General features: G+C 36.9%; 1 protein-coding gene across 4 annotated transcripts in view; it reads left to right on the forward strand.

Moving 5' to 3' along the window:
* Positions 1 to 13754, forward strand: part of DCLK1 (doublecortin like kinase 1) — a 244698-nt gene that overhangs the window by 173482 nt on the left and 57462 nt on the right. For all 4 annotated transcript variants that reach the window (XM_026098293.2, XM_026098292.2, XM_064504926.1 and 1 more), the window contains one exon: positions 4290 to 4384. In XM_026098293.2, the coding sequence (XP_025954078.1) occupies positions 4290 to 4384 (95 nt within the window). The remainder of the gene's footprint in view (positions 1 to 4289; positions 4385 to 13754) is intronic.

A 13754-nucleotide genomic window follows, 5' to 3' on the forward strand; every position in this document is an offset into this window, starting at 1 on the left:
TGATATTCCGAAAAGGAAAGTGACAAACTACAAGAGTTACTGGGACAAGGTCAGGTAGTGATCTTGCGTCACTGTTTTGTAATTAATGTTGCTGAACGTGACCTACACATGCTGTGACTTCTGTAAATTATCCTTTAATTTAGACTGCTTCTCTTCTCCTAGTCTTCAGTAAGCTGTGATTGGGAAAAAGCCTGCACCATTCCCTTCTCTCTGTCTTCTCTCTCCTTTTTTTTTGCGTACACTTCTTTTGTGTTTGGCAAACCACTTTTGTAAACACACAGCATCATCCCAACATGTACAGAGTACAAGATGGTCACACATCAACAGGCAGGTTTTATAAGGAGAGTATGATTTTGATGCCACATACTGGCATTGGCAGCTTCTCAGACTGGCACTTGACACTGTAATTCAGCTCTTCTCACTTTTGTTTTTATTACATAATAAAATGGTACACTATCAAGATGATTTATTTGCTGGAATGTGGTCAAGGTCTTTTTATTTACAACATTTTAACTAGTTTATAAGCATCTTCATATGAAACCTATTTTCCATGTATCTTGTTAGATGATGGATCCAGCTTTAGTGTTCTGTTTTGTGGATTTTTTTAATCTACCTTCATATGTGTGCCAGGTGCTGCAAAAATAAATAAAAAGACAGGTTCCTGTCCTGTTGTGCTTCCAGATTCAGCAAGAGATGACAGAAAACAAAGGATTTCATAGCTAAGCATGTGCATGCATGTGCTCAGTGCAGCCACAATAATTTTGTTATTGTTTTACTTTTTAATACATATTTCACCTGTGAAATTTTGAACAGATAAATCTTTTTCATGAGACAATGGAAGAGCACTGTGTGTTCGGCTGAACTCACTGACCCCTGCCATTTTATGAATAAAAAGTGACAAGGAACCTCTTGCCTCACTCAATAAAATGATTAATTGCAACAGTGATTTACCCATTTCATATGTCTTTATCTACATCAGAGTTCCCTGTAGGAACATGTGCTACATCAGTCAGTGAGAGATGCAGTGCAGATACTGGACAAGAGAGCAGCTTCAAACCAGAATGCATTCCACAAAGAAAGGGAATTTTTAGGCAGTTTGGACTATTTTCTTGTACTTATCAGAAGCTTTATAGGAATTATGTCTTCCCTGTTATGATCTCCCAGATCCCTGTTCAGGTTGATTCTAATGCTGACCCTGTATGGACTTTGGTCATCGGAGTTTATTTAGTGGAGTTCAGGGGTTGGTATAAAATCCACCAAAATTAGTAGCTTGGCAGAATTTCAGTGATTTCTTTTAATCTCTAGCATATCCTAATCCGATAGACACCTGGGGGTGGATTCATCTTGCTTAACTTTAGAAGTGTACAAGGCAGAACAGTGGACAGTTCTAGTACTCAGTTCATCAGATCCATTTTAGATGGTTACTTGTGGATCGTACAACTCACATTCTGACAGCACCTATTCATTGATTAAAATGAGGTCTAGAAAACTAGTTTAGAAGTAGAAGCCTACATAATAGATACCTAAAGATTGGTAAAATGAATCCCGTGCCCAAATCCAAGTTGTTATCTCTTTTTTTATATACTAGAGTTTCCTAAACAGCTCTCCATAGGAAGTTCTTGTATACTCAGAAATATCCTGGTATGAACATTTAGGCACCTAGCTCCTTTTTGTTTCGGACATGGGTAAAGAGGTGAGCAAATTCCACTGAAATCTCTTGAAGGCCACGATCCATTAACTATGCTCTGATTTCACATGTTACAGATGGCCAACACTAACACAACAGCTATAAAAATTGTTATTTAAAAAAAATGATGCTGGGGAGAGCCCTGGAACTTAACTTGACCACTCTGGGATCTCTGATAGTGGCAAATGAGTAATTTTTAGGGTTTGTAATAGATACTTTTTTTTACCTAAAATATATACTTATCAACCTGGTGTGAGAAACACATCAGAGTCAAATACACCATTGCATTTATTCTTCTGGTTGCACTTGGTGGCCTCAGGTCTTTGTCTCCGGGATGGAATAGCTGGAATAGTAATTCTAAGCAAAACTAAGTTATGAGGAAGGGGTCAGTCTCTGAGGAACAGTATCTGGTGCCTTGTCATATGAGGTTTACTAAAGTATAGTTGTATCTTAAATTTTCTCCTAGTAATAACAATATCTAAGACAATCTGCTTGTTTTAAAGAGAAGACAGACCACTAGACTTATTAATGAACAGTCTTGAGTACAAGCTCCATGTGAATAGCAGTAATGATATCATATTTGTTTATAAGAATGCTTTCAAGACTTTATATGTTTGAGACTTCAAAAAGCTCATTTTTAATGTCCTCCTGTATCCCTTTTCCTAAATTTTTTCAAAAGTATTGATAACAAATTTGGGATTACTCATAGACCGTACTATTGGTCACACTTTGAGAGTCCTTTTGCAGTATGAACTTCAGTGAATGTGCCCATATGCAGGTACTCTCCCCAACACTTAGTACTTTTGAATCAGTGCCGATATGTACAAGCTGTTGTCCTCTGTACAAAGTGAATTTTAAGCTTAGCTGAATGAAATGGTTTTATATAAAAGCAGCATATTTAAATGCAGTTACTGTTTCTTCTTGTTCCTTTGGTTATACAAAGATACTGCACCTTTACCTTAAACAATGCCTTGCACGAAGTGATGTGGAGATCTAATCAGTAATAGCACCTATTCACTAGTGAGTGATCATTATTTATGATGCAGTGTAATGTGTTTTATTGATCTGTGTAGTGTAGTAGGTATACATGTTTCTTATAATATGTGGGCTCAATATCATTAGCCAGTGAGAATAATGTATTATGTAAAAAGTAAGAAAAATCTATTAAAAATGCCAACTGTATTCTCCAAAGAATTTAGCATTTGCCAGATTGCCAGTCAGCCAAGGTTTTACAAGAGTTATTGTCATTTTTATTTTCAGATGAGTCATTTGGTATATTGCCCCCAAAGGCACCTCATTATGATTCAGTGCACAGCACATAACATTGCTTAGGCTTTCGGGGCTCCGTGTGATACGAGTGGGGGTTGCAGTTGCTCAGCACTCTGAAGCAGCAGCATTATGCTTAATTGACACCTTTGATGTAGCCCTAAGACAGCACCTGCACCTCCCACTGCTGCTCTGAAGACGTCAGCCTTACGCAGAAAAGGCTTCTGCTTATGAATCCTGCATTGCATTCAGCTCACTCTGTGAACAGCCCTAGCTATCCTTAACTAATCCCACTGCTTCTCATTTTTGCTACAGCTTGGCTTAGTACAGAGCAGGAATTTTGCTGCTTGCTATTATCAGGTTAAACACTAAGATTTTGTCCATGTTAGAACTCATAGAAGGTAAGTCAAATGCCTTGTCGATATCCTAGTATGTAAATATTCTCCTAAGATGCAGAATTTGGGAATCTAATTGTTGATTCTTTTTGTCCTGATGCTGACAAATATGGACTGTGATGACAGTTGCTTGTTTAAAGAATATTTACATATATATGTGATACACGCTTTGTAGTGTTTCTTTCAGTGCTTTAGTGTGAACATTGATAGCCTCTTTTGTGATTACTTTGTAGTAGAATTCTGTCCTCTGCTGGTGTTGTTTTGTTAATTTAATGGATAATGTCACATGCATGCAAAAGATGCTTCTAAAATGAAAAGCACTGACATATTTGAATGAGCTTATCTATTTGAGAAAGTGATGGCTTGCTGTAACTCAGACTTGAGATGTTACATCCAGTTCATCTGCGTCTGGAAAGGTCTTTTGAGTTAAGTCTGAGGTGATGTTTGGGTCAGATAGTGATGCAAAAATCTCTTGAAATGAGTGAGTGAGTGACAGCAAGCAGCTGATTTTTTCTTGCAAGCAATACAGCTTTTTATTCTTGGTGGGTTGCACTTGAAGCCATAACTAAATGGAATGAAAAGCTTTAAATACAGCAAATGTCTGTTAAGGATAATAAGCACAAAGCACCTTGTTCGGCATCACTTTGAACCATAGGAACAATACAGTTTAAGAAGACATAATAGTGTCCTCTCTCATTGATTAAGCAGTCTCTTCAGATTCATTATGTGCTTAGACTCTATATAAAAACTGGCTTCATGAGATTCCAAGCTCTGATGAAACAGTTCTTTTGTGAATTACCTTATTTAATGTTTAAAACATGAAAAAAGCAAATGAATCGGTTAAAAAAAGAATGAGAAGAAATGGCATATGTTGATTTAATTATTTTTTTGCTTTTATAATAATGCCTTATATTTATTTTCTCAATTTATTGTCCTCTTAGTGAATGGAACCCCTGGTAGCCAGCTTTCTACTCCCCGCTCTGGGAAGTCTCCAAGCCCATCTCCCACCAGCCCAGGAAGTCTACGGAAACAGAGGGTAAGGAAATAAGGAAACTGATTTCTGAGAGTGGCTGGGTACGATCTGACATAGTGATTATTGAATAGCCTTTTCCCCAGCAATTCCTTGTGTTTAGAATTATAGGGTGGAAGAGCTTGGATAAAATCCTCGTTGTGTTTGTACAACATTCTTAAGTGGAATACAACTGTTCTGTGTCCTTCAAAATGCTAAATATACTGGGAACTGCTTTATCCTTGAGAAAAAAAAAAGGATGTCCTTCCCCTTTTTTTCAAAACTTTTTTTTGTTTTAGTTTCCTTTGCCAGGCATCTCACAACTGGAAGAAACTGTTGATGTTGTCAACATATTAGCCACAGGCATTATATCACTTGCAAAACCTACAGCAGCTTTGATTTTGAAACAAAGTGAAAGACTGCTATGTGGAGTTTAGGTGTGATATCATAGCCTTGTGCAGTAAAGATAGTACCAGTAGCAAAGCAACAAGAAACTCTTCAGGCAACTTGCTGGACTAGAGCTGTTAATAGCTGTAGGTTGCCACTACCATCGTATATAGAGAATCTATAATGTACCTAACCATCCAAAATGATGGTAATACCTATGTAACTGCTGTAACCATGTAATAGAATATTACTGGTCCAACCCAAAAGGCTCTACATGCTGATTTAATTAATTGGAGCTATTCAAAAGCAGTGGGACACACATCTATTTATCTTCTCTTATGATATTTTCTAAACTGTGATCAGTTGTTCTCAAAGCTTCCCTAAGGCAGTGCTCTGTATCCCAGAGTTCTGTTTACAAGCGCAGTTGGAACACTTGTCTTTTCTGCCTTTTTAGTTTTTAAATAAAGACATAATTTGTGTCTCTCGAAGTAAGAGATTATACTGAAAATTGACAGTGCTTGCCTTTAGCAGCTGGTGCACTCCCAATGCCCCAGATATCCAGACCAGGGATAGCTGGAATATGGCATGACTCCCTTCTCGCCTGTGTATCCTTCTTTCTTTCTCATGGATACCAACGTGCAGAGGAATTGTGCATGCCCAAGTCTTATCCCAAGTTGGGATGCTGCCATGGGATTCTGTCATGACTTGCTTATAGATTTGGAAGCTGACTTGGAAGCACTCTGTGATCTTAAAGAATAGAGATTATAGAAGTGGCATAGAGCCACTGAGTGGCAGCTTGAAGCCTCAGGATAGTCATGTTTTTCATTGTTTGGTACACAGTGAGTAAAGATGAAAGTTTCGGCTGGGTAAGTTGGTACTAAAATCTTCTTGAACACCATGTCTTCCTCACCTGTTTGCTCTTACTCTCAAGGCTCATGAATGAATCACTAATAAGTTGTTGAAGAGGGAAGAGTCTTCCAAATGAATTATACATCGATGATATAAGGGTGTCTGTTAAGATGTATGATATCAATATATAGTGGATTTTCATTTGTTCTAAGGCTTTCTCTTTTCATTGATAACTCTCCAAAGCTTCCTTCCCAACCACTGATGCTTCTATGCCCAAAATGAATAAATGTTTTTCTGTTACCGTTTGTGGATGGATGAATGGGAACCGTGTGGTCAGCACCATTACACACAAGGTGTGTTTGTCCACGAGGTTTCCTAAATGTGAAGTGGAAGGCAAATGGGTCTCTTCTAAACAGGTTCCCTATGTGGAAATATAACAGGATCACTAAATGGCAGTCTTATGAATGCAAAGGGCTGTGCAGTGGTGATATAATCAGATTGCTAAGTGTATAGAAAGTGAGTTTTGAAATAAATTACAGGAGAGATAAGACATTGTAGAAGAGTTGAATTTTGCTGTCAGATATTCATATCAAGGCCCTTTGACCTCAGTGGGGAACACTTCATGCTTGTCTGGGAATACAGTTAAGCCCCAAATGTCACACAGAGGAAGACAAGAAGGATAGGCAAGCACGTTGTTTAAGATGATGCCACTTTCTATTTTGAGGCTTTATTGTAGACAAAATATATTTGTACATATGGAAACAAAGGGTATATTCATGTAAAAATACATTAAAACAACGTTATTTAAGTTGAAAAATCCATTGCTCAGAAGTTAAGGAATGGAAACTTTACAGTTGCCCTGAGAATTTAATGCAGGTCCTTTCATGTTTAACTTGTGAAGTGAATGAGCAAAACCATGTGATTGTCTCATTAAAGGTCATAATGTGTATTCATATGACTAAGTCAGTTGTATGAACAACCACAAAACAGTGCTTACTAATCTTAAATTTCTTGTGTTAGCAGTCTAAATAATGTTTTGTTTTGCTTCAGTGCCATCTTTTGTACGTGCCCATTTAATATTTATTTAGAGAACAAGTTATTTTATGTACCATATTGTCATAAACTAAATTTGAACCCAGAGCATTTTGCATTTTCTTCAACCACTTGAACCACAGGGCTAACTAGCCAGCCACAGGAGAAGATTTATTCCCTAGGAGGTTATGGAAGTGTTGGTGTCATGCGATGGGTATACAGGAGAGAAGGGAAGACTGGTCTGAGTGTCCCTCTTGTCCTCATCTTGAGATGGGACGTATTCCTGCCCATGCCCAAGAGAATAGCATTGGCAGCTATATCCATGTCCTGGGGTTGGGGTTCATGGTTGGGTTTCCGACTGGTGTTTTTTCTTGGAGTTTGGGAGAGCTAGTGCTCCTGAACTGAAAGAAGATTCTTGGTCCTGGAAATGCCAGCTCAGCTGTATAATTAGTTATTTCTGTAGCCCTCTCTCCATCTGGTTTTAATTAGAGAGTGCCTGTCCTCTGTCATGTCACCAGGTAAACAGGATGCCATTGATATGTGCTGGATCTGGAAGACTGGAATCGAATCAAGCATTGAATCAAGTGTTGAATCAAGCATAGCCTGATTCCCCTTGATGTAACTAGTAGATCAGCTCTTCAGTGTCCCCATTGGAGTGTTATGAGGGAGTTGTGGGGCTTGGTGCTTAAAATGCTCAGGGGTGCGGGCAGGCTGTCCACATTTTCCCTGAGAAACACGGCTGAGAGAAAGTCAGGGGTTTGAATTCAGTGGCACAAAAGCAAGGAACTTTCATAAACTGAGGGATTTCTCCCTGTGAATAGCGAAGGCCTGCAAAAAATAATAGAGACGGTAGAATTTTCCAAAGAAAAAATTCCTTCCAACTATGAAATGTATTAGGCAACTTAAATATAGGGGTTGCTGCCCTTATTTAGTAACATTTCATCATGAATCTTTTTAAAAATTTGCTTTCTGGCCTTTGACAGAAGGTTTTCCACTGACCTCAGTAAGACCAGGAATGTTACTGTGACGCATATACTATAATCATGAAAACAATACTACTGTAACCCTACAGATACAATTTAAACCCTCCAGAGCCAGAACATAAAAGACAGTTTCATCGTTTGTCACTTGCTGACATCCTTTCTCACATTGCTGGGTTGTATCCAGAAATTGGAGTTATATATTAATAATCTCAGGCAAAATTAGCCTATACTTGAGGAGGGTAAGGTTTCAGAATATAACTAATTGTCCGGATTAATTTTGTAGGTGTAATGCAGGCACTTGAAAGTCAACTAGTAATCATTTGGTCTTTTGTGTTTTTCAGCTTCCTAGTATTTAAACTTGTAGTCTTTGTACTATAATTATGTTTTCTTATAGTTATGTTTTCTTATATTCCTTATTTTGAAAATAGAAAATAAGATTCTTGTTTTATGTTGTTACATACTTAATTGGGTATATCCACAGAAGATGAAAACATCTACAATTCAGGTTTAAAGCAGCAGAAGCAGCAATAATTTTTGTATTGTACCTGCATATAGTTCTACTGCAACAGAGTATGTTAATGGCAAGGACTCAGAAAAGGTGACATGACGGTCATAATAATAAATATATATAATAAGAACCCCCTCATCTTAGTTTACTAGCTTTTGTAATAGTTCTTGAGTTTGTTTTTCCACTGTTTTGTAATCGGTGTCATTACTTCAGTTAGAATATACTGATTGCCATTATTTTAAATATGTTTTTTTCTATTTCACTGGAAATGACAATCAACAGAATAATAGAAAATTGAGTTTAAGGTACCTCTTGACTAATCAGACAGAAAAATTGAATTCGATATATGTAAGGAGTTTTTGAGTTGCAGATGGCCAAAATGTCTTTCATTCATACAGAAAGTTTTTTTTCTTTTTATTAATCCGTGAAAAATAATAAAAGGATTCCCCTCATATTTTTCTGAACAACGCTCTTTGGCTAATTAGAGGCAAGGAAATTTTTATCAGAAAGGAAAATTTTCAAAAAAGTATCAAGTATTTATAAGTGTATAAAGGGACAGAGAATATGATCTTGAGATCTTGTGCATGATTTTACTTTAGACCAACCATGCCGATATAAAAGTAAACACAAAATTACTCTCAAGATTTTAAAAGTCAGTTTCACAAGTGTCTTCTCTGTAAGTTCTGAATGCATATTTTTTGTATTCAGAGGAGTAAGCAGACAGTCGCCTGGAAGATATCATTCAAAAGTTTGATGAGTTATGCTCGCTAACAGATCAGAAGATTTTTTTCTGTACTGCATATTAGAAATACAAAAACTGGATATGCACAAAAGAAATTTTAATAATTAACTAACTAGCTACTATTCAAAATGAGATAGGCTTGTGTATTTAAAATTCTGCCTTTGTCTAGATTGCTCATACAGAAATTTATTTAAGACCTGATTTTCAGAAGTGTGTGCCAGATTAACCTGACCATTACTACATGTACACATGCCGGTTAGCAATTTATGTGCAGAATGAGCAATCCAAGGAATTAAAATCCCCTTTATATCGTGCCTGCAAGTGAAACGTAAACCTGCATAGGTTATTTAGACCTTTGTAAATTTGAAATTTCAACATTCATTTAAGCAGTTCTTGCTTCAAAGCATAGCTTTCAGGCCTTTTTGTTTGTTTATTTGTTCATTTTGTGTCAGTTATCTTCCTGTGGTTTAAAAAACATGCAAAACTCAAACCCAAAAACTTAGACCAATGCTAAAGCCGGTTCCGTTAGCCTTCCCATTTTTGTGTGCTCTTGTATTTTTGCAGACCTTGCCAATGGTTTGTCTTGTATATGTTTTGATGTATTTTGTAAATATGCTTTATACTTAAAGGATCCCCAGAAACTGCTTAAAGGTATCAAAGCTGCTTTAAAGGAGTGTGCTGGGGAGACGGAAAGGCCTGCAAAGCCACCGGACCGATCAGCACCTCTCTAAACCAGCCTCTCTGCTTAATTTGCCTTGCGAAGGCAGTACTGCACTCTCTGCTGCTTCTCCTTGGTGAACTTTCTCTTCCGTTCTTCGCTGTCGTCTGTCTCGGAGAAGGCTCTTGTGCTGCGTAGGCTGACCGGGGCAGCGCAGCATCCTCGAACACCTCTGGCATTTGCAGATTGTCCCATTAGCCAGAGGGTGCTTATAGCAGGTGCTGAAAAAGCGAGGTGCATCCATGCACTCAGATTCTCTCTGCTGCCATGAGCTGGTTGCTTGGCTACCATCAGAAAGAGCCAGAGACTAGGGCATTTTTCATACTGTCCTTTTACCTGCCCCCCCGCCCCCGCCCCAAAAAGTAGAGAAGACATACCGTTGTCAGGTAGTGCAACATATGTAATGGAAGTATTCAGTGCCAGCATTCTGGGTTGCTGGATCCATACTGTATGACCAGGGGGTGGCAAGTTTTGATTTCCTTATAATATAAGGTAAGCATTTACTTTCCTACTATTGTCTGTGAAACAAAAGGGATATATATCTTATTCTGGAAAAAGGAAAGGATTAAGCTGATATTGCCAAGTTTCCAGACAATTAGGAGACTGTCCAGAACAGCCAGACATTGTTTTAATAGTGTTTAATGGGAAAGAATCAAAGAAGAAAATAATTGCTATTTAAAATATTTTGTGCATTCAAACTCCAGATTTATTTACTAGCCATGTGTTTATTGGTTAAAAATTAATATGAAATTGAAAATCTGAATATATACAACATGTGTATTTTCTGTTTAAAAGTATCTTCTGGTCCACAGTAACAAAAGATTGTAAGACAGTTGCAGTGCAACAAATCAAACACAATAAACAAATCTATACTGCACTTCATCTTACAGGACCTGTATCGCCCACTCTCTTCGGATGATTTGGATTCAGTAGGAGACTCAGTGTAAAAGAGAAAATGGAACAGTGTTTATGGTTTGTGATTTGGTGAAGGTTTAACATTTTAAAAGAGAATAGCTGCTAATTTACAGTAACAGTGAATCACACAAAAGAGTTTTGCATATTTAATATTTGAAACATGGGGCCAAATGAATTCTAAAGTGTGGGGGCATTTTTGGCTTTACCACTGCTTTTAAATGCAAGAATTTATAATGAATGACCCATTTAATATGTCCATCAAATACAAAACAGCATTGTGCACACTTTAAGGGATGAAGGTTGGATAAGGTGAATATAACGCACAAATCCATAGTGGGCACATTTATGAATAGTGCTCTTTTTATCATCTAAGGTACTGATTATATGTTCTGTTTTTAACATAGGTATCTTTATTTGTTTTGATATGAACACTTAATGAATGTTTTGCTTTACCAATGAATAGGTAAAACTGCGGAAAAGAAAAAAACTACTATATTAAACTGATTTTACCATGCTGCCTGATCCCAGTACGCACATCTGGATCTCTCAGATCTCATTCTTTTCAGTGTTTAGTGTGTTTATCTAAGCAAAAAAAGAAAAGGAAGAAGTCCTGTGTCTGAACAAAAAGTAAATGCTTTCAAAGCAATGTTAGTTATCTTTGCTGTATTACAATTTGATGACAGAGGATATTCACAGGCAACATGAGTGTTTTACCTTGCAAGAGCTGTTAATACTGATCACCCTTGTGTTGCATGGATAAGTAAATATGGAGAAAAGTATCTGAAACAGGAAATATGTGGGCCTGCTGGCTAGCAGCATACACACAATCTGACACACATATGATGACACTTTTTGGTAAAACACATTTGGCCTGAGAAACTAATATTTTTTTTTTTACTTATGTTAAGGACAGGAACATTTTTTTGTTTGCTATAATAAGACATTTTATGCCATTTCTAAGTCATTTTAAAATGAAAGCAGATAGAAATGGTGAAACTGTGAATCATCCTCCTATTGACCTAATTTCTGTTTTCATAATTCCTGGAGGTGGTCATTTTGTACAGCATGAATATGCAAAACTCCTTTAGTGTTAAGTAGATCATGCATTATAACCAGTTGCTTAACAAATATCTACTAATTCTATTTGTTTTCTGCTGCTTTATTGTGCAAATCGTAGTCAACTACTCTAATTTACATAATAGCAATATTTCCAGTTATGCGTTGCAAATTGATTTAGTATTTATCTGTTGTATTTAAGGCCATAGTATAGTGATCACACACTTCTAATGTCTTACACATTTCCTTTCTGTATCTCAAAAACTAATGATTTAAAAATTAGAAATCGGTGTGATTCTGACCCTCAACAAAAATCTATAGAGAAGATATTAGTAATGATTTAATATATGTTGAAATCAGGAAAATTTACTTAGTAGGAAGAAATTGTTTAGCTACTACATGCTGACTTTTAAATGCAGTGAAATAATACACTTACACTGATTTGCCCATGATAAAATTCCATAGCTGAAAAATGTTGGCATGTGATACTATGGCTTCACTCTATTATTAGCATTTTTTTACAGAGAATATTTACAAAAATAAAAGGGCAGCAGAATACAAAACTTACCTTCTCTGTTTCCGATACTTGGTTCTTGTTTCACCTGGAGAAAAAGTCATTGATCTGGCAGGTTTGCTGAAGCAGTTAGCTCATTCCATTTTAAAATGCATGTTTTGCCATTCCTGCTTCAAGACTTCAGATTTAAAACTGTTTCCAGCAACATGAACAGTCCCCCCCCACCAGCTCCCAGTCAAAAGGCAGTCCTGTTCTACTGGAAAAGTTCACAGCTGTGAAGTTACTTGCATTTTTGCCTGTGACGAGAGTATGTCTTTGTAAAATATATTACTCAATCCCAAGAAATGCATATTAGGTAAAGGTGCACTGGGATCAGCTTGCAAAAAAAACTCCTCTACACTGAAAAAAATAATTACTGACTTCTGGAGGATTGCTTTTGTCTATAAAGAAAGTAAATTGCAGGAATTTTATTTTTCCTCCCTTCTTTCTTATAGACTGCTGCTGATTAAAGCAGTTTATTAAGTAGGTTTGTTCTGCACAGAGAGCACAGCTTGCCAGCAAACGTGAATTCCACGGCTTTGCTTAGCTGTGGAAAAGAAAAATGGACCCTATATCAGTAATTGTTATCATAGTAAGTTTTTCATCAAGACTGTTTCAAAGAATATGCTAGTTCATAACATTTAATCATTTCAACATATGACTTGTATTAAGGGGCTATTTGGGGGCAATATGTATCATTAATATTTCATTTAGGGAATGAAAGTCCCTTAGAGGTTGAAAAGGTACAGTTTGTAGACTTTAGATCCTTTTTGTGTGGAATGTAATTCCCATTATACATGAGCAGAAATGATATGTTTCTTTTGAGCAAGACCACAAGGTTTCAGTTTATTGGTGAAACTGAAATTGTGTTTCTTGATGCTGTAGTTCTGCTTGCAACAGCACAGGGTTTAGTTTGTCGCTAGATTTCATCAACTTCATTAAAAAACAGAATAGCTTAAGCAACTTTATAGTGTTTGAACCTCTTATAGTTCTCTGTATGCTGCATTATTTGTGCCTACTATAAGGTGATTATGATGTAGCTGAAGTCCTGTATAGATTGTGAATGCTTTGCTTCTCCTTAAGCTTTATGGATACTTGTGATTATTTCCCTAATGCTTTATGCAACTTTCTGTTATTTTTCTCTCTTTTCTTTTATGCAACAAACAGTTCACATGTGAAGCACAGAATGTATGTGTGTATATGTATATGTTTATACGCACATGCACACACGCACGCACACACAAATAGATATAGATTAATGGTTTTGAAATCCATGCACATTATGTCACGTTTGTGGCTTCTTTAAATGAATATGTGGGGAAAATGTATTATGGGAAGCTGTTCATGTGGTGGGGTTTGCCAGGGCTCTGTCAAAGTGAGTGGAGCTGTGACAGTCTGTATATGCTGAGCAACTCCCCTTCGGATTATATACAATTTTAAGAGATATCCTGTACAAACATGGGCTTAGTTCTGCTCCATTTTAAGTTAGTGGCAAAACCATGATTGACTTCAAGGTGGGAAGGGAAGGGCCTTATGCATGGAAGTATACTTACACGGACTGAACGTTAATCATAAATTTAAAGCGATATTCTTTTGACATGCATCTCCTTGTGAAGTGCACTGTTCTGCAGTGTAATTATTAAGTCATCAGATA

The sequence above is a fragment of the Dromaius novaehollandiae genome, chromosome 1, assembly GCF_036370855.1.
Source record: "Dromaius novaehollandiae isolate bDroNov1 chromosome 1, bDroNov1.hap1, whole genome shotgun sequence".
NCBI lineage: Eukaryota > Metazoa > Chordata > Aves > Casuariiformes > Dromaiidae > Dromaius > Dromaius novaehollandiae.